Source organism: Staurois parvus, unplaced genomic scaffold, assembly GCF_062004578.1.
Source record: "Staurois parvus isolate SC_StPar_1 unplaced genomic scaffold, SC_StPar_1.0 ptg001376l, whole genome shotgun sequence".
Classification (NCBI taxonomy): Eukaryota; Metazoa; Chordata; class Amphibia; order Anura; family Ranidae; genus Staurois; species Staurois parvus.
The window spans coordinates 745,965-766,582 of NW_028319172.1; the positions used below are offsets into that span (position 1 = coordinate 745,965).

The 20,618-nt window shown below is 48.2% G+C and overlaps 1 protein-coding gene across 1 annotated transcript in view; it reads left to right on the forward strand.

Moving 5' to 3' along the window:
• The window catches only part of GNB3 (G protein subunit beta 3), an 89,318-nt gene that overhangs the window by 48,483 nt on the left and 20,217 nt on the right, over positions 1-20,618 (forward strand). Inside the window, exon 2 of the mRNA XM_089661718.1 lies at positions 14,500-14,566. Coding sequence (XP_089517844.1) covers positions 14,510-14,566 — 57 coding nt within the window. The 5' untranslated portion in view covers positions 14,500-14,509. The remainder of the gene's footprint in view (positions 1-14,499; positions 14,567-20,618) is intronic.

Below are 20,618 nucleotides of genomic sequence, written 5' to 3' on the forward strand. Positions count from 1 at the left end.
CACTATTCCTCCCACTGATACCAATGATGGGGTAATATTCCTCCCACGGATACCAATGATGGGGCACTATTCTTCCATTGACACCAATGATGGGGCACTATTCCTCCCACCGACACCAATGATGGGGCACTATTCCTCCACTGATACCAATGATGGGGCACTATTCCTCCCACTGACACCAATGATGGGGCACTATTCCTCCCACTGACACCAATGATGGGGCACTATTCCTTCCACTGATACCAATGATGGGGCACTATTTCTTCCATTGACACCAATGATGGGGCACTATTCCTCCCACTGATAACAATGATGGGGCACTATTCCTTCCACTGACACCAATGATGGGGTACTATTTCTTCCATTGACACCAATGATGGGGCACTATTCTTCCATTGAAACCAATGATGGGGCACTATTCCTCCACTGATACCAATGATGGGGCACTATTCCTCCCACTGACACCAATGATGGGGCACTATTCCTCCCACTGACACCAATGATGGGGCACTATTCCTCCACTGATACCAATGATGGGACACTATTCCTCCCATTGACACCTACGATGGGGCACTATTTCTTCCATTGACACCAATGATGGGGCACTATTCCTCCCACTGATACCAACGATGGAGCACTATTCCTTCCACTGACACCAATGATGGGGCACTATTTCTTCCATTGACACCAATGATGGGGCACTATTCCTCCCATTGACACCAATGATGGGGCACTATTCTTCCCACTGACACCAATGAAGGGGCACTATTCCTCCCACTGATACCAACAATGGAGCACTATTCCTCCCATTGACACCTACGATGGGGCACTATTCCTTCCACTGATACCAATGATGGGGCACTATTCCTCCCACTGATACCAATGATGGGGTACTATTCCTCCCACTGACACCAATGATGGGGCACTATTTCTCCCACTGATACCAATGATGGGACACTATTCCTCCCACTGATACCAACGATGGAGCACTATTCCTCCCATTGACACCTACGATGGGGCACTATTCCTCCCACTGATACCAATGATGGGGCACTATTCCTCCCAATGATACCAATGATGGGGTACTATTCCTCCCACTGACACCAATGATGGGGCACTATTTCTCCCACTGATACCAATGATGGGGCACTATTTCTTCCATTGACACCAATGATGGGGCAAAATTCCTCCCACAGAAACAAGCCATGAGGCACTATTCCTCCTACTGACACTAACAACGGGGCACCATACTTCCCACTGACACCACCGATAGGGCACTATTTCTCCAACTTACACCAAGAATAGGGCACTATTCCTCCCTAATGCCAAAGATGCATCGTTTACTCCCAATGATGTAGGACAATTTCTACACCCACTGGCCACAGTCCGGCCCCCCTAAAATATGAAAACCAGTAAACTGGCCCTTTGTTTAGAAAGTCTGTAGACCCCTGCCGTACTGCGTACTCCTGATCCCAGTACCCCAGTATTGTGCCCTCCTGACCACCCCCTCCTCCAGACTGCGCCCTTCTGCCTCCCCCATTCCCTGGTATTTTGTGTCCTTTGTGTTGATTAGCCTTTGATTTATGGCATATTTTCATATTGTTTAACCCCTCGCCTCCCAGGCACTTATACCCCCTTCCTGCCTACCGGGAACTTATACCCCCTTCCTGCCTACCGGGAACTTCTACCCCCTTCCTGCCTCCCAGGCACTTATACCCCCTTCCTGCCTACCGGGAACTTCTACCCCCTTCCTGCCTCCCAGGCACTTATACCCCCTTCCTGCCTCCCAGGCACTTATACCCCCTTCCTGCCTCCCAGGCACTTATACCCCCTTCCTGCCTACCGGGAACTTCTACCCCCTTCCTGCCTACCGGGCACTTATACCCCCTTCCTGCCTCCCAGGCACTTATACCCCCTTCCTGCCTCCCAGGCACTTATACCCCCTTCCTGCCTACCGGGAACTTCTACCCCCTTCCTGCCTACCAGGCACTTCTACCCCCTTCCTGCCTACCGGGCACTTCTACCCCCTTCCTGCCTGCCGGGCACTTCTACCCCCTTCCTGCCTACAGGACACTTCTACCCCCTTCCTGCCTACAGGACACTTCTACCCCCTTCCTGCCTACGGGGCACTTCTACCCCCTTCCTGCCTGCCGGGCACTTATACCCCCTTCCTGCCTACAGGGCACTTCTACCCCCTTCCTGCCCACCGGGCACTTCTACCCCCTTCCTGCCTACGGGGCACTGTCACCCCCTTCCTGCCTACCGGGCACTTCTACCCCCTTCCTGCCTGCCGGGCACTTCTACCCCCTTCCTGCCTACCGGGCACTTCTACCCCCTTCCTGCCTGCCGCGCACTTCTACCCCCTTCCTGCCTACCGGGCACTTCTACCCCCTTCCTGCCTGCCGGGCACTTCTACCCCCTTCCTGCCTGCCGGGCACTTCTACCCCCTTCCTGCCTGCCGGGCACTTCTACCCCCTTCCTGCCTACCGGGCACTTCTACCCCCTTCCTGCCTACGGGGCACTGTCACCCCCTTCCTGCCTACCGGGCACTTCTACCCCCTTCCTGCCTACAGGGCACTTCTACCCCCTTCCTGCCCACCGGGCACTTCTACCCCCTTCCTGCCTACGGGGCACTGTCACCCCCTTCCTGCCTACCGGGCACTTCTACCCCCTTCCTGCCTACCGGGCACTTCTACCCCTTCCTGCCTACCGGACACTTCTACCCCCTTCCTGCCTACAGGGCACTTCTACCCCCTTCCTGCCTGCCGGGCACTTCTACCCCCTTCCTGCCTGCCGGGCACTTCTACCCCCTTCCTGCCCACCGGGCACTTCTACCCCCTTCCTGCCTACGGGGCACTGTCACCCCCTTCCTGCCTACAGGGCACTTCTACCCCCTTCCTGCCCACCGGGCACTTCTACCCCCTTCCTGCCTACAGGGCACTTCTACCCCCTTCCTGCCTACAGGGCACTTATACCCCCTTCCTCTCCAGGCCAATATCCAGCTTTCAGCACTGTCACACTTTGAATGACAATTGCGCGGTCATGCAACACTATACCCATATGAAATTTTTATAATTTTTTTGTGACAGATAGAGCGTTAATCACCTCTATGATTCTTAAACCAAAAACCACTGAAAATTTGAAAAAAAAAAAAAAAAATTCTTAGTTTTTGTTATACAATTTTGTAAATAAGTGATTTTTCTCCTTCACTGATGTGCGCTTGTGAGGCTGCAGTGATGGGCACTGATAGGCTGCACTGATGGACACTGATAGGTGGCACTGATGGACACTGATGAGGAGGCACTGGTAGGTTGCACTGATGGGCATTGACAGGCATCACTGAAGGGCACTGAAAGGCAGCACTGATACATGACACTGATACATGACACTGATATATGGCACTGATAGGCGGCACTGACTGGCACTGATAGGCGGCACTGACTGGCACTGATAGGCGACACTGACTGGCACTGATAGATGGCACTGATTGGCAGCACTGATAGGTGGCACTGATTGGCATTGACTGGCACTGATGGGTGACATTGAAAGGAAGCTCAGATGGGCACTGATATGTGGCATTGATGTGCACTGGTATGCACTGATATGTGGCATTGATGTGGCACTGATGGGCACTGACAGGTGGCACTTCTGGGGCCACACTGATCATCAGGGCACACTGATCATCAGTGCTCTGATGATCAGTGTACATGTCCCCTCCGCGGAAAGCCGATTACCGGCTCTCCTCTCCTCTGTCAGCGTGACAGCTCGAGAGGAGAGAAATGCCGATAACCAGCATTTCCGTGTTTACATGTGATCAGCTGTGATTGGAAACAGCTGATCACATGACCGAGCCGACATCTTTCCGCATGCACGCTCCCTGAGCCGCGCATGCGCAGTGAGGATGGTAGGAGTCATATGATGTCCTACCAGAACAAGAGAACCACCTTGCGCCCGTCATTGTACTATAGGGCGGGTGGAAGGTGGTTAAAATCTATTCGATTGAAAGTACTAATAAATAGATGTTGAATTCTATCAACTGTTTATACTTTGATTCTTGAGAGTGGGTGCGGGGCAGGCTGATAGGGGTCCCAGTGCATTCCTTCACCCAGGGGCCTATGGTGCTGCTAAGACGGCCCGGAGTGCAGCTGCTCCAGCACTTAGTAAATGAGGTGAAGCTTCCCTTTGCCAAGAATGCCCAATCGCATGCAAGGAAAAGAAAAAAAACTGCATTTTTGCTTGCACGTGATTGGATGATGGAAGTCAGCAGAGCTTCCCCTCATTTACTAAGCTCTGCAAAGTGCACGTTCTAATTGCCTTTAGTAAACCAACCCCATAGCATGCGTCTTCTGCTGTAAGCAAAGGTTCGGAGCAGGCACGCGATAACGATCGGGTAAACGCACAACGTTTGTGACTTGCGTTTGGGATGTTGTTAACACCCGCTGCAGATCACAAGGGCAGTGCGATTTAAATGCAGTGCGGGAAACGTGCACAGATTTCCAGTTTCCCGCACCCCATTCTAGTGTGAACCAAGGTCAAAGAGCTGCCTGCTTCCTGCTTTTTTTTATTACGTTCAGTTCCACTTTAAGGGCTTATTTATACCTGTGACTGAGGGGGGTGGTAAAATTAGGTGGCTGAGTCATGGTTTAACAGCCACTTTAAGCTGCTAAGGCCTCAGGATGAGGTTGCACCCATGCTGTGGCCACAAAGAAAGGTTTTGCAACTGCGGCATGTGTACAACACTGTCCACCTGCTTTTGCCATATAAGAGGGTAGTCCATGGGCGGTAAATCGTAAGAATTATACCTCACTGTTGCATTTGGCGCTGGCCTGCCTCCTTCCCTGCTAACAGGTTGTCTTTCCCCAGTAGGACAGTGGAGATCCTTCTGTCCATTTTCATCCTGTAGGCAGACCCTCCTCCTTTGGGGCCCCCTCCCAGGCTCCACACTAGCAGCACTTCCTCACTCCATCTTCCACCCAATTCCCCTGCTGACCAGGCTCTTTCATATTTAAGGGAAATCCTAGCCACCATGCCAGGTCTCCTGCCTGGGGATTGGCCAGATTCCCCTAAGCAGGGCTTTTTTTCTCAGAGAATAGGTGCACCCCTTGTCTCCATCCTCTTACCCACATCCAAGCACAGTCCTCTACAGCCAGGAACAATAGGCCCCCTCCAGCAATGATAGACCCAACCGCTCAGCAACAATAGCTCCCCCAGAAATAATACACCACCAGCATCAAAATATCCCCTCCCCCAAGAACAATATAGGCCCCCCGCAATAATAGACCCCCAATGTAACAATACAGTAGGTCTGCCAGCATCAATAGACCCTTCAGCAGACAGCAACGATAGACCCCTCCCTCAACAGTAGATTCCTCCCAGCAACAGTTGGTCCCTTGGCAACATAAGATCCCTCCAGTAAAAATATATCACCCACTAGCAACAATAGATTTCCACAGCCACAAATGATCCCCCCAGTGACAATAGATCCCCCAGAAGCTGGCATCAGTAGACCCTCCGGTAAACCCCAGTGATGGAGGTGCCGGAAATGCATTCATCCATGTTTCCACTGAAAAAAAGCCCTGCCTCTAAGTATGTAGATCAGCCCATCCTCACCTCTGCCTACTGCTTCTAGAAAGTTCTCTAAGTCTCTAGAGCAGGGGGAGGTATCGGAGAACTGGCCTGCAGAGCCCTCCAGCCTAACCTGAAGTAACCTCTCTGACTCCTATACAGGCTTCTAGCAAGCCTCTAACTAAACACAGAAACCCCTATATACACTAGAAGGCGTTACAATAGTGAGGAGGTGGCATGTCACCTCCCAGCCGTCTGTCAACCGCCCTTTGAAAAGCATTGGTAGTGCATGTTTTCCAAGTGTTTTTGGCAGAGGAAGGACAAGTCTTTGAAGAACCGAAACAACTTGTTGCACTTTTTACACTGCAATGCAATGGTGTGAATTATCATCAGCTACTATGGATTCTGGACGGTCTATGCCACAGGTGTCAAACACAAGGCCCGCGGGCCGAATCCAGCCCTCCGGGCCATTTCATGTGGCCCTTGCACCTCTCCTGCAGATACCCCCTGGTCTCTGCCCCCGCCTTGTCTTAGCAGTCGGCAGCAGAGAGGAGAATAGAACTCCTCTGCCAAATCCTGCACCTCTCAGTGCAGCTGCAGCACCCCCTCATCTCTGCCTCCCCTGGTCTCAGCATTCAGCAGACTCTGATAACTGACTCCACTCCTCCTCTGGTCCTCCTCCAGACTCTGCACTTTGTGCTTTCCAGCTCCAGGGTACATGGTGATGTTAGGGAGGGTGTGGGATTCTTGACATCTGATGTAATGGGGGGTGGGGTGCACTGTAAATCTAGTCTTACAGATACAACCGGCCCTTGGAGGGCAACCATAACACTGATATGGCTCGCGATGAAATGGAGTTTGACACCCCTGGTCTATACAATGGGAATGCATTTGGTGTGAATGGACCATAATGGTGGACATAGATCTGGAGGGCGGATAATGATTCAGACAGGCTAACCCACAGGTGTCAAACACAAGGCCCGCGGGCCAAATCCGGCCCTGCAGAGCATTTCATGTGGCCCTTGCACCTCTCCTTCAGGTACCCACTTGTCTCCGCCCCCACCTTGTCTCAGCAATTGGCAGCAGAGAGGACAATAGAACTCCTCTGCCAAATCCTGCACCTCTCAGTGAAGCTGCAGCACCCCCTCATCTCTGCCTCCCCTGGTGTCAGCAATCAGCAGATTCTGGGTCCTCCTCCAGACCCTGCACTTTGTGCTTTCCATCTCTTCCTACAGAGGGAATGCACAGTGATGTTAGGGAGGGTGTTGGATTCTTGACATCTGATGTAATGGGGGGGTGGGGTACTCTGGACATCTAGTCTTACAGATACAACCAGCCCTTGGAGGGCAACCATAATACTGATACGGCTCGCAATGAAATGGAGTCTGACACCCCTGGGCTAACCCAATAGACACCACATGACCAAAGTCCTAGGACAAGTACTGGAGGAAGCTTTTGTCTGCATTTGTTCCAGGAAAGGTGTGCTACTTCGTATTTATCTGTCCCAGCCCACCACAGGCTCCTTGATCTCTCTATTAACTGATCCCTGATATTAAAATGAATGTTAGGAATGGGTTTCCCACAACCACCAGTCAAAGTCGGACCTGTCATGGAGATTATATTGGGGTTGGTGATCAGAAAGAGGAGGTCACAAAGCACAGACTTCGGACAGGACACTCCCAGGGACCCTGTGAGGTGCTTTGTGGATTCTTGCTGTACTGGATTACACTTTTAGCACAGCTGCAGCGTCTTCTGGAAAGCTTCAGTAGCTCAATGATTGCTTTCTTAAAAATTCTCGATCAACATCGATTATTATTAATCCTGATGCTGCTAACATTAGTAAATAGATAGGAAAGTATATAATATTGACTTGCTTTTAAACTTTTTTTTTTTTTACATTTCTTCAGTTACTTCCTGGTTTCTTGCCTAGGCAAACAATGTCATACATCCCAGGCGTCTTCGGGAGGGGTTTTCTCAGCTAATCAAACCCTCCTGCATGCATGCCTGAGCTAAGGGCAGATGAATTCCAGGAAGTAAATGCTACATGAATCATCTGCCCTTACACAAGTTGGCCATGGGGGGAGGTTTCAAAGTGATTTCTCAGCAAAATAAAGCAGAGACCTGGATGGATGGGGGAGTTTGCTTTGAATATTAAAATTGAATTAAGTAGTGTTTTTGGCAGTGGCGTCCCGAGGCAGGTGCAGAGGGGTGCGCACCGCACGGGGTGACACCTACCGCATGGGGTGACACTGGACCCGCTCCACGAAAAGGTAAGTTGTAAAGCAAGCCGACGATCCCCACAGGATGGATCGGATCTGTGGGTTGGGGAGGATAATGGATCAGACTCCGATCCATTATGCTCAATACGCAGATCCAAACCATCCTGCGGGGATCGTCAACATGCAACCTATACGGGGTGACACCGGACCCGCTCCACGAAAAGGTAAGTTGTAAAGAAAGCCGATGATCCCCGCAGGATGGATGGGATCTGCGGATTGGGGAGCATAATGGATCGGACTCCGATGCTCAATCCGCAGATTCGATTTATCCTGCGGGGATCGTCGGAGGGGGTGTCACCAAGTGTTATCGCACCGGGTGACACCAACCCAAGGGAGACCCCTGGTTTTTGGTTTAAGGCGCTCAGATGCAGTGTAGTTCCACTCAGGGGCGGACTGACAACTCATGGGGCCCCCGGGCAATAGGGGATCATGGGGCCCCTGTTTCCTTGCCCAAACTCACAAAAGCCTATGAAAAAGGTACCAGGGGCATCTCATGGGGCCCCCTACTGACCCCGGGCCCTCGGGCAGTGCCCTTGTTTCCAAATGGTCAGTCCGCCCCTGGTTCCTACTTTAACCCTTTTGCTGCCAGGTCCGTACACCCTGACAGGGGGTATTACACATATTCCGATGGCTGCAACCACCGGGATTGTGTATAAAATCGACTGGCAGAAGCAGTCGGGCAGCTGCACTGCTTTTCGATTGCCTCCACACACCCCTGGTAGCGCCCCCCCCCAGCATGTGCACCCCTGCTATCTAATCCTGCCTTTGTTTGGCCCGAGGCCGACATGGTGGGTGCCGGTGGGCATAGGGAAGGGAGATCCCCCTGCTGTGACCCGAAAAGCTATGTGCATGACATCACTTCTAGGTCACCCCTGTCACTTTTCAAGCCTGGGAGGAATGTATTGCAATGCGATCTGCCTGGGGAGAGCCTTGGCGGGTGTCGGCGGGTGGTGGGGTGAGAGGAAAGCAGACGAATGTGACCCAAAAGGCAATGTGTGTGACGATCAGGGGCGGACTGATCATTTGGAAACTCGGGCACTGCCCGAGGGCCTGCGGTCAGTAGGGGGCCCCATGAGATGCCCCTGGTACCTTTTTCACAGGCTTTTTTGTGTTTGGGCAAGGACACAGGGGCCCCATGATCCCCTATTGCCCGGAGGCCCAGGGGCGGACTGACCATTTGGAAACTCGGGCACTGCCCGAGGGCCCGGGGTCAGTAGGGGGCCCCATGAGATGCCCCTGGTACCTTTTAGGCTTTTTTGAGTTTGGGCAAGGACACAGGGGCCCCATGATCCCCTATTGCCCGGGGGCCCAGGGGCGGACTGACCATTTGGAAACTCAGCCACTGCCCGAGGGCCTGGGGTCAGTAGGGGGCCCCATGAGATGCCCCTGGTACCTTTTTCATAGGCTTTTTTGAGTTTGGGCAAGGACACAGGGGCCCATGATCCCCTATTGCCCGGGGGCCCCATGAGTTGTCAGTCCGCCCCTGGTGACGATGCAATGAATTGCAATGCGATCTGCATTGCAATACATTGAGTGGAGCCCAGAGGAGACATGTAGGGTCTTTTAGACCTGCATGTCTCATTAAAGAGAACCTGTCACCTACAAATCATCACATAGGGAACCCCTATGTGATGGGAAAAGAAAGTTAAGCAAGAAAAAAAAAGTTACACCCAAGCACATACCATCCCCCCCCAAAACAATGTTGAGGCCGCCCACATGTATGCACGTACGAACATAAACGCACATGCTGGGGGCACCCACGCATGACAACAGCAATGTCCATGTTACACATTGCCGCGCATGCCGGAGTGAGAGCAATAATTCTAGCACAAGACCTCGACACTAAACTTTTGAAGTGTCACCCATAGAAAACATAGGGTACTGAAGTTTGTCAGGCGCACACAAAAGCTTTGACATGTTGGGTATCTATTTACTCGGGGCAACCTCGTCTTTTATATTTTATCAACAAATTGGGTCAATTATTGCATTTGTTTGCCCCAAAATACACTTTAGTGTGTTTGTTACTGACATTTTGGGTTTCCTAGATCTTTGGGGTAATATCGTGTGACCTAAAATATTGGAAGTACCACTATTTTATTCTGGAGGGTGTCTGCTTTCAGAAACAATACAATGTTTGGGGGTTTGGTGTCATCTTAAGCCCTAAAATTATTTTTTAAACGTGTGCAAAAAAAATGCAAAAACAGCTCTGGCAGCAAAAGGGTTAAGTTGCATGGAATTTCCTTTTAAAGTAGATCTAAACCCAATCACTTAACTCCCATAGGCTTTAAAATGTTAACGTCATTTGTTAGTAATCCTTTGAAATCTTCAGCTCACTTTGAAATAACATTTGGTGATTCTGACATGAAGGTCTATATTTCCTGTTAGAGGGTGACAACTATTTCTTAGTAATTTTTTTTTTCTGCTAAAGAGTGCTGGATTGTCAGAGCAAGTTATTGTTTTACTATGAAAAGTTATAAAAAAAAAGTTAATGTAAAGTTTTGTAAAGATATATATATCTATATATATACATATATATATATATATGTATGTATATATTATGTATACTGCTAAAAAAATATGAAAGGAACACTTTGTAATCAGAGTCTAGCATCAAGTCAATGACACTCCTGGGATATTGATCTGGTCAGATAAGTCACAGAGGGAGTTGTTAATCAGCTTCAGCTGCTTTGGTGTTAATGAAATTAATAACAGGTGCATTAGATGGGCAACAATGAGACTACCCCCAAAACAGGAATGTTTTTACAAGTGGAGGCCACTGATATTTTTTTCCTACTCGTCTTTTCTGATTGTCTTTCACTCGTTTTGCATTTGGCTAGGGTCAGTGTCACTACTTTTAACATGAGGCCATACCTGGACCCTACAGTTGCACAGGCAGTCCAACTCCTCCAGGATGGCACATCAATACATGCCATTGCCAGAAGGTTTGCTGTGTCTCCCAGCACAGTCTCAAGAGCATCGAGGAGATTCCAGGAGACAGGCAGTTCCTCTAGGAGAGCTGGACAGGGCCGTAGAAGGTCCTTTACCCATCAGCAGGACCGGTATCTGCTCAAGGAGGAACAGGATGAGCCCTGCCAGAGCCCTACAAAATGACCTCCAGCAGGCCACTGGTGTGAATGTCTCTGACCAAACAATCAGAAACAGACTTCATGAGGGAGGCCTGTCCTCTAGTGGGCCCTGTGCTCACTGCCGGGCACCATAGAGCTGGATTGGCATTTGCCATTGAACACCAGAATTGGCAGGTCCACCACTGGCACCCTGTGCTTTTCACAGATGAGAGCAGGTTCACCCTGAGCACATGTGACAGACATGAAAGGATCTGGAGAAGCCGTGGAGAACATTCTGCTGCCTGTAACATGGTTCAGTATGACTGTATTGGTGGTGGGTCAGTGATGGTCTGGGGAGGCATCTCCATGGAGGGAAGCACCGACCTCTACTGGCTCTACTGGCTAGACAATGGCACCCTGACTGCCATTAGGTATGGGGATGAAATCCTTGGACCCATTGTCAGACCCTACGCTGGTGCAGTGGGTCCTGAGTTCCTGGGTTCCTCCTGGTGCAGTGGGTCCTGGGTTCCTGGGTTCCTCCTGGTGCAGTGGGTCCTGGGTTCCTCCTGGTGCACGGCAATATCCGGCCTCATGTTGTGAAAGTATGCAGGTGGTTCCTGGAGGATGAAGGAATTGATACCATTGAATGGCCCCCACACTCACCTGACCTAAATCCAATAGAACACCTCTGGGATGTCATGTTTTGGTCCATCCGACGCTGCCAGGTTGTACCTCAGACTGTCCAGGAGCTCAGTGATGCCCTGGTCCAGATCTGGGAGGAACTCCCCCAGGACACCATCCGTGGTCTCATTAGGAGCCCCCCCCAACGTTGTCAGGCATGAATACAAGCACGTGAGGGCCACACAGACTACTGAGGACCATTCTGAGTTGCTGCAATGACATTTCAGCAAAATGGACTCGCCTGCTGCATCATTTTTTCACTTTGATTTTCGGGGTGTCTTTGAATTCAGTCCTCTGTAGGTCGATCATTTTCATTTCCATCAAACAATGGGGCGTCCTTACGTTCCTCACACATTACCCCGTCCATGTCAGTATAGAGATCCAGCAGGAGATTCCTCCCCATTGAGATCTGATGGGTTTTCAAAGTGTTCCTTTCAATATATATATATATATATATAGTAAAAAGTTAAAGTTATTGTTTTTTGTGACATTGTTATAGTTATTATGCTTTTGTGTGTTTCTTATTTCCACTATTTTAGTTACTAAACATACAACAGAAATGCAAAACAAAACAAATTCACAACAAAACTTATGCAAAAGAACCTTAACCAAACCCTTTTCAACCTTTTCATCTATGACATGGGGGGGAGGGGAGGTCATAGTTTAAGCTGGCCCTAAACTGTGAGAATTTCGTCTGAAATGTTTAGTTTTAAGAACGTTCAATTTTCTAATTGTTAGTGGGGTCAAACTGACATTAGTTTCGACTATACCATAGTGAAAATTTGGGTTTTGGTCAGGAAATTACATTTATTCCAAAGTCAGATGTTAAAAGCCAACAAAACTTTGAAGTAGTCCAGAATGACGTTCATCAAGTCATTGAATGTACTGAGAATTACGAATGTTCGTTCAAATATCTACCAGTGTATGGCCAGCTTTGAACCTGTTGATCCTTTTTTCTGTACACACCATATGACTAAAGTCCTACAGTTGTGGCCAAAATTATTCAACCCCCACTGAAATTGAGTGTTTTGGCCAGTTTGACATTGCTTTTGATCATTCAGTCATCTTGCTTACATTTACATTAAAGAGGCACTTGTAGGTCAGACAAATATAACATAACAGTTATAATGAAATAACCACAAATGTCTTTTCTGTGCTCACAGCATTATCAGTTTTATTCAACCCCCAAGTGACATTCAATCTTAGTACTTAGTACAGCATCCTTTTACAGTTATAACAGCTTTTAAACGTGAAGCATAGCTTGACACAAGTGTCTTGCAGCGATCTACGGGTATCTTCGCCCATTCTTCATGGGCAAAGGCCTCCAGTTCAGTCACATTCTTAGGCTTGCGCACTGCAACTGCTTTCTTTAAGTCCCACCAGAGGTTCTCAATCGGATTTAAGTCTGGTGACTGCGATGGCCACTCCAAAATGTTCCAGCCTTTCCTCTGCAACCATGCTCTAGTGGACTTGGAGGTATGCTTGGGATCATTGTCCTGTTGAAAGGTCCAACGTCTCCCAAGCCTCAGGTGTGTGACGGACTGCATCACGTTTCCATCCAATATCTCCTGGTACTGAAGAGAATTCATGGTACCTTGCACACGCTGAAGCTTCCCTGTACCTGCAGAAGCAAAACAGCCCCAAAGCATGATTGACCCTCCACCATGCTTCACAGTAGGCAAGGTGTTCTTTTCATCATAGGCCTTGTTCTTCCTCCTCCAAACATAGCGTTGATCCATGGGCCCAAACAGTTCTAATTTTGTTTCATCAGTCCACAGAACACTATCCCACAACTTTTGTGGTTTGTCCACATGGCTTTTGGCATACTGCAGTCGACTCTTCTTATTCTTTGGAGACAGCAAGGGGGTACGCCTGGGAGTTCTGGCACGGAGGCCTTCATTACGCAGTGTGCGTCTTATTGTCTGGGCTGAAACTTCTGTACCCACATCTGACAAATCTTTTCTCAGTTCCTCAGCAGTCACACGGGGACTTCTCTCCACTCTACGCTTCAGGTAGCGCACAGCAGTCGAAGTCAGCATCTTCTTTCTGCCACGACCAGGTAGCGTTTCAACAGTGCCCTTTGCCTTGAATTTGCGAATGATGCTTCCTAAGGTGTCTCTTGGTATGTTTAACATCTTTGCAATCTTCTTATAGCCATTGCCCTTCCTGTGAAGAGAAATCACCTCTTCTCTTGTCTTCCTGGACCATTCTCTTGCCTTCACCATGTTTGTAACCACACCAGTAAATGTCTAGAAGGAGCTGAGTATCACAGTCATTTTAAAGCTGCCTAATTGGTGCTTATTATGCTTGATTGCTGCTCGGTGACATCCACAGGTGTTTTCAATACCTGATGGAAAGCACCTGTATGAACCTCTGTTCTTCAGAGTGGTAGTCTTTAAGGGGTTGAATAATTGTGGCAATGAAGAAACCACATAAGAACCATTTACTACTGTATTACATAAACAATTGATGTCATTTTAGTTGCATTTGGGTAGTTACAACGTCCTTGTAGGATTTGATTCTGAATACAATTCCAAATGTACACTATAGTCCCTAAACCCCTTTACAGCATTGGGGGTTGAATAATTTTGGCCACAACTGTAGGACAGGCACTGGAGGGAGCTTGTAGTAGCATTTTCTCCAGGGAAGGTATGTGTGCATGCCTTTTCTATTTAAGCAATACTGCTTTGTGTGAAGTATTTGGGATACTGGATGGTTGTGACTATCATTTAGGAGATCTGTTGAGAATAAAATTGGAATTCTCTAGAATTGACACAATTATTTCATTATTATTGTACAGGATTTACATATATAGTCCCAACAGTTTGTGCTGCACTTTACATTAAGCGTCCTCTTCTCCTAATTCTCAGTGGCTGTACACCCTAATCTGTCCCTCTTTATCTTGGCAGTGCTGTCAGGATGGGGGAACTCGAGGAGTTGCGCCAGGAGGCGGAAGCACTGAAGAAGCAGATAGCGGTAAAATTGCTTTTATAATTGTATTGGTGTCTTTTATCAAGGATTATTTGTGTTATGTAGATCAGTGTTTCTCAACCACCGGACCAAGGCCTTCCTCCATCCAGGCCTCCAGCCAGTTGCAGATCCCCTAACCTTGCCCAGTGTCCCAGGTCCCATATTGCCACCCAACCTTTCCTGGTGCTCACCAACCTTGCACAGTGCCACCTGACTTCCCCCAGTGCTTGCCAACCTTGCACAGTGTCACAAAAAGGTCCTCCCGTGCTCGCCAACCTTGACCAATCCACCCAACCTCCCTCAGTGCTGTCCTATCTCACACAGTGCCAGCCAACCTCTCCCCAGTGCTTGCTAGTCTTGCGCAATGCCACCCAACCTCCCCCACTGCCCTCCTACCTCACACAGTGCCACCCAACCTCTGCCAGTGCTCGCCAACCTTGCCTAATCCACCCAACCTCCTCCAGTGTTCTCCTACCTCACACAGTACCACCCAACCTCTCCCCCGTTCTTGCCAACCTTGCACGATGCAACCCAATCTCCCTCATTGCTCTCCTACCTCACACAGTGCCACCCAACCTCCCCCACTGCGTGCCAAGCTTGCACAATGCCTCCCAAGCTCCCTCAGTGTTCACCAACCTCACAAATTACCACTCAACTCCCCCAGTGCTTGTCAACCTTGCACAGTGCTACCCAACCACTGCCCTCCTACCTCACACAGTGCCATCCAACCTCTCCCAGTGCTCGCCAACCTTGTCTAATCCACCCAACCTCCTCCAGTGCTCTCCTACATCACACAGTACCACCCAACCATCCCCCAGTTCTTGCCAACCTTGCACAATGCCACCCAATCTCCCCCACTACTCTCCTACCTCACACAGTGCCACCCAACCTCCCCCAGTGCTCACCAACCTTGTCTAATCCACCCAACCTCCTCCAGTGCTCTCCTACCTCACACAGTACCACCCAACCTTCCCCCAGTTCTTGCCAACCTTGCATAATGCCATCCAATCTCCCCCACTACTCTCCTACCTCACACAGTGCCACCCAACCTCCCCCACTGCTTTCCATCCTTACACAATGCCTCCCAACCTCCTCCAGTGTTCACTGACCTCACACAGTACCACCCAACTTCCCCCAGTGCTCACCAACCTTGCACAGTGCTACCCAACCTCCCCCAGTGCTTTCCTACCTCACACAGTTCCACCCAACCTCTCCCTAGTGCTTGCCAATCTTGCACAATGCCACCCAACCTCCTCCACTGCTCACCTACCTCACACAGTGCCACCCAAGGTCCTCCAGTGCTCACCAACCTTGCCCTATCCACCCAACCTTTCCCAGTGCTATCCTACCTCACACAGTACCACCCAACCTTTCCCCAGTTCTTGCCAACCTTGCACAATGCAACCCAATCTCCTTCACTGCTCTCCTACCTCACACAGTGCCACCCAACCTCTCCCACTGCTTGCCAACCTTGCACAATGCCTCCCAACCTCCCTCAGTGTTCACCAACCTCACAAATTACCACTCAACTTCCCCCAGTGCTTGCCAACCTTGCACAATGCTACCCAACCTCCCCCACTGCTCTCCTACCTCACACAGTACCACCCAACTTCCCCCAGTGCTCACCAACATTGCCCAATCCACCCAGCCTCCCCCAGTGCTATCCTACCTCAACAGTGCCACCCAACTTCCCCCGGTGCTCGCCAACTATGCACAATGCCACCCAGCCTCCACCAGTGCTATCCTACCTCACACAGTGCCACCCAACTTCCCCCAGTGCTCACCAACTATGCACAATGCCACCCAGCCTCCCCCAGTGCTCTCCTACCTCAAACAGTGCCACCCACCAACCTTCCACAATGCCACACAATATCCCCCACTGCTCTCCAACCACACACAGTGCCACCCAACCTTCCTCAATTATTTCCAAGCTCACACAGTGCCACACAGTCCTCTGCAGCGCCCCCAGCATATGGCAGAGCCTTAGGGGAGCAAAAATAGAAAAAGGTAGCCTGGCTGCCGCACACCTCACCCGGCCTGAGTGGTAAGCCGATAAAAGCAGCCTCAGCTCGATCGATTATGGGTGCCTCCACCCATAATGCCTCCAACATCCAACAGTGTCCCACACTGCCCCCCAACCTCCCACAGTACCTCCCTTCCCAGCCCCAGCAACACCTTCATGTTTCCCACAGTGCACCTAAAAAGTCCTCAGCCTCCAGGAGAAACCCCAAGCTCTAAGCAGAGGCCATATACTCAGCTGTGTGCCCCCCAACTGCCACCAGAAACCTCATTAAATACAGGGCTACTAGGTCTGCTGGAGGACAGTCTATATTTTCCATATCACATTCACATTTCTTTCTATAAAGTCATGATCACAGCCGTTTGAAGCTTCACCAGGAACATTTCCATTATAATCAAAAGCGTGTGTTCTTGTGGCCTGTCCAAGATCTCTGTCCCACCAGCTTATCATAGGGCCATCAGAGGACCAGAAGGCCTTTGATGACCTCTATGACTGTCAGGAATGGACTTGCCATTGGTGGTGGGACTCACCTGCCTTCTGGGCTGCAGTACCAGGGCTGGCCAGCGGGTGCTCTCAGCAACCAGAGGCTCACTCCTGCAATGAGCCATCACTTGATGCTGATTACAGCAGGTGTATTTAAGGAATGGCCAGGCCTGTGATCAGGGCCTTGGTGTATGTTTCCCATGAGCCCCTGTACCTGCATCCTGTCTGCTTCCTGCCTGATCCTGATTCCTGCTTTAATCCTGACTCTGCATGAACTCTGCCTGTCCTGACCTCGGCTATTCCTGACTACGCTTCCGCATGCTCCTTGTACCTTGCCTGCCCATTTGCTACCGACCCGGCCTGCCCGACTACGTTTAGTATTCTTCTTATTGTTATCTGTTGGAGGTTTGGTTGCACTGTGTTTATGTTTAGTCTTGCACTGCGTTTATGTACAGTTGTGTCCAAAATTATTCAACCCCCAATGCTGTAAAGGGGTTTAGGGACTATAGTGTACATTTGGAATTGTATTCAGAATCAAATCCTACAAGGACGTTGTAACTACCCAAATGCAACTAAAATGACATCAATTGTTTATGTAATACAGTAGTAAATGGTTCTTATGTGGTTTCTTCATTGCCACAATTATTCAACCCCTTAAAGACTACCACTCTGAAGAACAGAGGTTCATACAGGTGCTTTCCATCAGGTATTGAAAACACCTGTGGATGTCACCGAGCAGCAATCAAGCATAATAAGCACCAATTAGGCAGCTTTAAAATGACTGTGATACTCAGCTCCTTCTAGACATTTACTGGTGTGGTTACAAACATGGTGAAGGCAAGAGAATGGTCCAGGAAGACAAGAGAAGAGGTGATTTCTCTTCACAGGAAGGGCAATGGCTATAAGAAGATTGCAAAGATGTTAAACATACCAAGAGACACCTTAGGAAGCATCATTCGCAAATTCAAGGCAAAGGGCACTGTTGAAACGCTACCTGGTCGTGGCAGAAAGAAGATGCTGACTTCGACTGCTGTGCGCTACCTGAAGCGTAGAGTGGAGAGAAGTCCCCGTGTGACTGCTGAGGAACTGAGAAAAGATTTGTCAGATGTGGGTACAGAAGTTTCAGCCCAGACAATAAGACGCACACTGCGTAATGAAGGCCTCCGTGCCAGAACTCCCAGGCGTACCCCCTTGCTGTCTCCAAAGAATAAGAAGAGTCGACTGCAGTATGCCAAAAGCCATGTGGACAAACCACAAAAGTTGTGGGATAGTGTTCTGTGGACTGATGAAACAAAATTAGAACTGTTTGGGCCCATGGATCAACGCTATGTTTGGAGGAGGAAGAACAAGGCCTATGATGAAAAGAACACCTTGCCTACTGTGAAGCATGGTGGAGGGTCAATCATGCTTTGGGGCTGTTTTGCTTCTGCAGGTACAGGGAAGCTTCAGCGTGTGCAAGGTACCATGAATTCTCTTCAGTACCAGGAGATATTGGATGGAAACGTGATGCAGTCCGTCACACACCTGAGGCTTGGGAGACGTTGGACCTTTCAACAGGACAATGATCCCAAGCATACCTCCAAGTCCACTAGAGCATGGTTGCAGAGGAAAGGCTGGAACATTTTGGAGTGGCCATCGCAGTCACCAGACTTAAATCCGATTGAGAACCTCTGGTGGGACTTAAAGAAAGCAGTTGCAGTGCGCAAGCCTAAGAATGTGACTGAACTGGAGGCCTTTGCCCATGAAGAATGGGCGAAGATACCCGTAGATCGCTGCAAGACACTTGTGTCAAGCTATGCTTCACGTTTAAAAGCTGTTATAACTGTAAAAGGATGCTGTACTAAGTACTAAGATTGAATGTCACTTGGGGGTTGAATAAAACTGATAATGCTGTGAGCACAGAAAAGACATTTGTGGTTATTTCATTATAACTGTTATGTTATATTTGTCTGACCTACAAGTGCCTCTTTAATGTAAATGTAAGCAAGATGACTGAATGATCAAAAGCAATGTCAAACTGGCCAAAACACTCAATTTCAGTGGGGGTTGAATAATTTTGGACACAACTGTATTGTTTAGTAAATTTAATAAATTGTATTGTTTATACTATACCTGGAGCCTGTGTTTCCCTGTGTCAGTCCACACATTTCTGGTCATACCCGGATCCCTAACAATAACGTAGAAAATCGGAAGCAACGAGTACTATTGTCACTTCTGGTTTCCATAGAAGTAAACTGCTCCATTACAGGAAAGAATGTGATTACACCGATCTTGGTGTGATCAGATGCTTTTAAGGGCAGAGGAAACATCTGGGGTCTAATAGACCCCAGATCTCTCCATAAGGACTGCCTATCACAGGCCTATTGCTGTCACAAGGGATGTTTACATTCCTTGTGACAGCATTAAAAGTGATCAAAAAAAAAAAAAGAAGTGTAAATAAATAGAAAAAGAAAAAAACAATTTTTAAGCATCCCCCTTCCCCTCTGCTCACATGCAAAGATGAATGCACACATCGATCATGCAATCATGCATGCATACGTAAACGGCGATCGCACCACACATGTGAGATACTGCCACAAGTGGAGATTTATAAATAGCATGTTTGGTGCCATTCCACAAGCATGTGCAATTATAAAGCATGACATGTTTGGTATCTATTTACATCTTTTAAATTTTACCAAAAAATTGGGTATTATGTTGTGTTTGTGTGCATTAAAATTCATGAAAGTGTATTTTTTCCCCAAAACTTACATTCGAAAAACAGCTGCGCAAATACCGTGTAACATAAGAAATAGCAGAACTCACCATTTTTTTTTATCTCTAGGGCCTCTGCTAAAAAAAAAAATATTGTTTGGGGGTTCTAAGTAATTTTCTAGCAAAAAAAATACTGGTTTTTAAATTTAAACAAAAAGTGTCAGAAAAGGCCGGCTCTTCAAGTGATTAAGGTCCAACCCTTCAGTTCAGCATTTCAACATATCTGGCTATTGTGTTCCAAGCATAAAATTTACTGGGACTCCATATTTGAAATAATATTAAAAGTGCTTAAAAAAAAAGTTGGATATAGAAGAAAAAAATATTTTTATTCATACACAAATTTAGAATTGTATCAGCTGAAATGTGTATTGCTAATTCCATACTGATAGCAGCAAAATCATTAGTAACCAAACAATGGAGACTTGAAATCAATCGCACGTCATTATTATATATCATTATATATATATATATATATATATATATATATAAATTTTAATTTATTGTCATTTATTTATTTAAATACCTCAATCAGGAAAATACTGCCTTATGGCCACTAGTTGGAGTTGATGATCATAGGAAATCAATGTATTAAGCAAAATATGGCCAGAATTCGTAATGGCTGACTTTTTATTTTTTAATAAATCGACCCCAAAAGTTTTCTCTCATAACTTTTTTTGGAATATTTTAAAGTGTTAATATAGCTCCCAAATATGACTTTTTATAGATTTTATCTTTTTATTTCTATCCTATTATTCTACAGAATTTCATAGAGCAAGGTTGCAGAGGGCTAGCTACTTTACC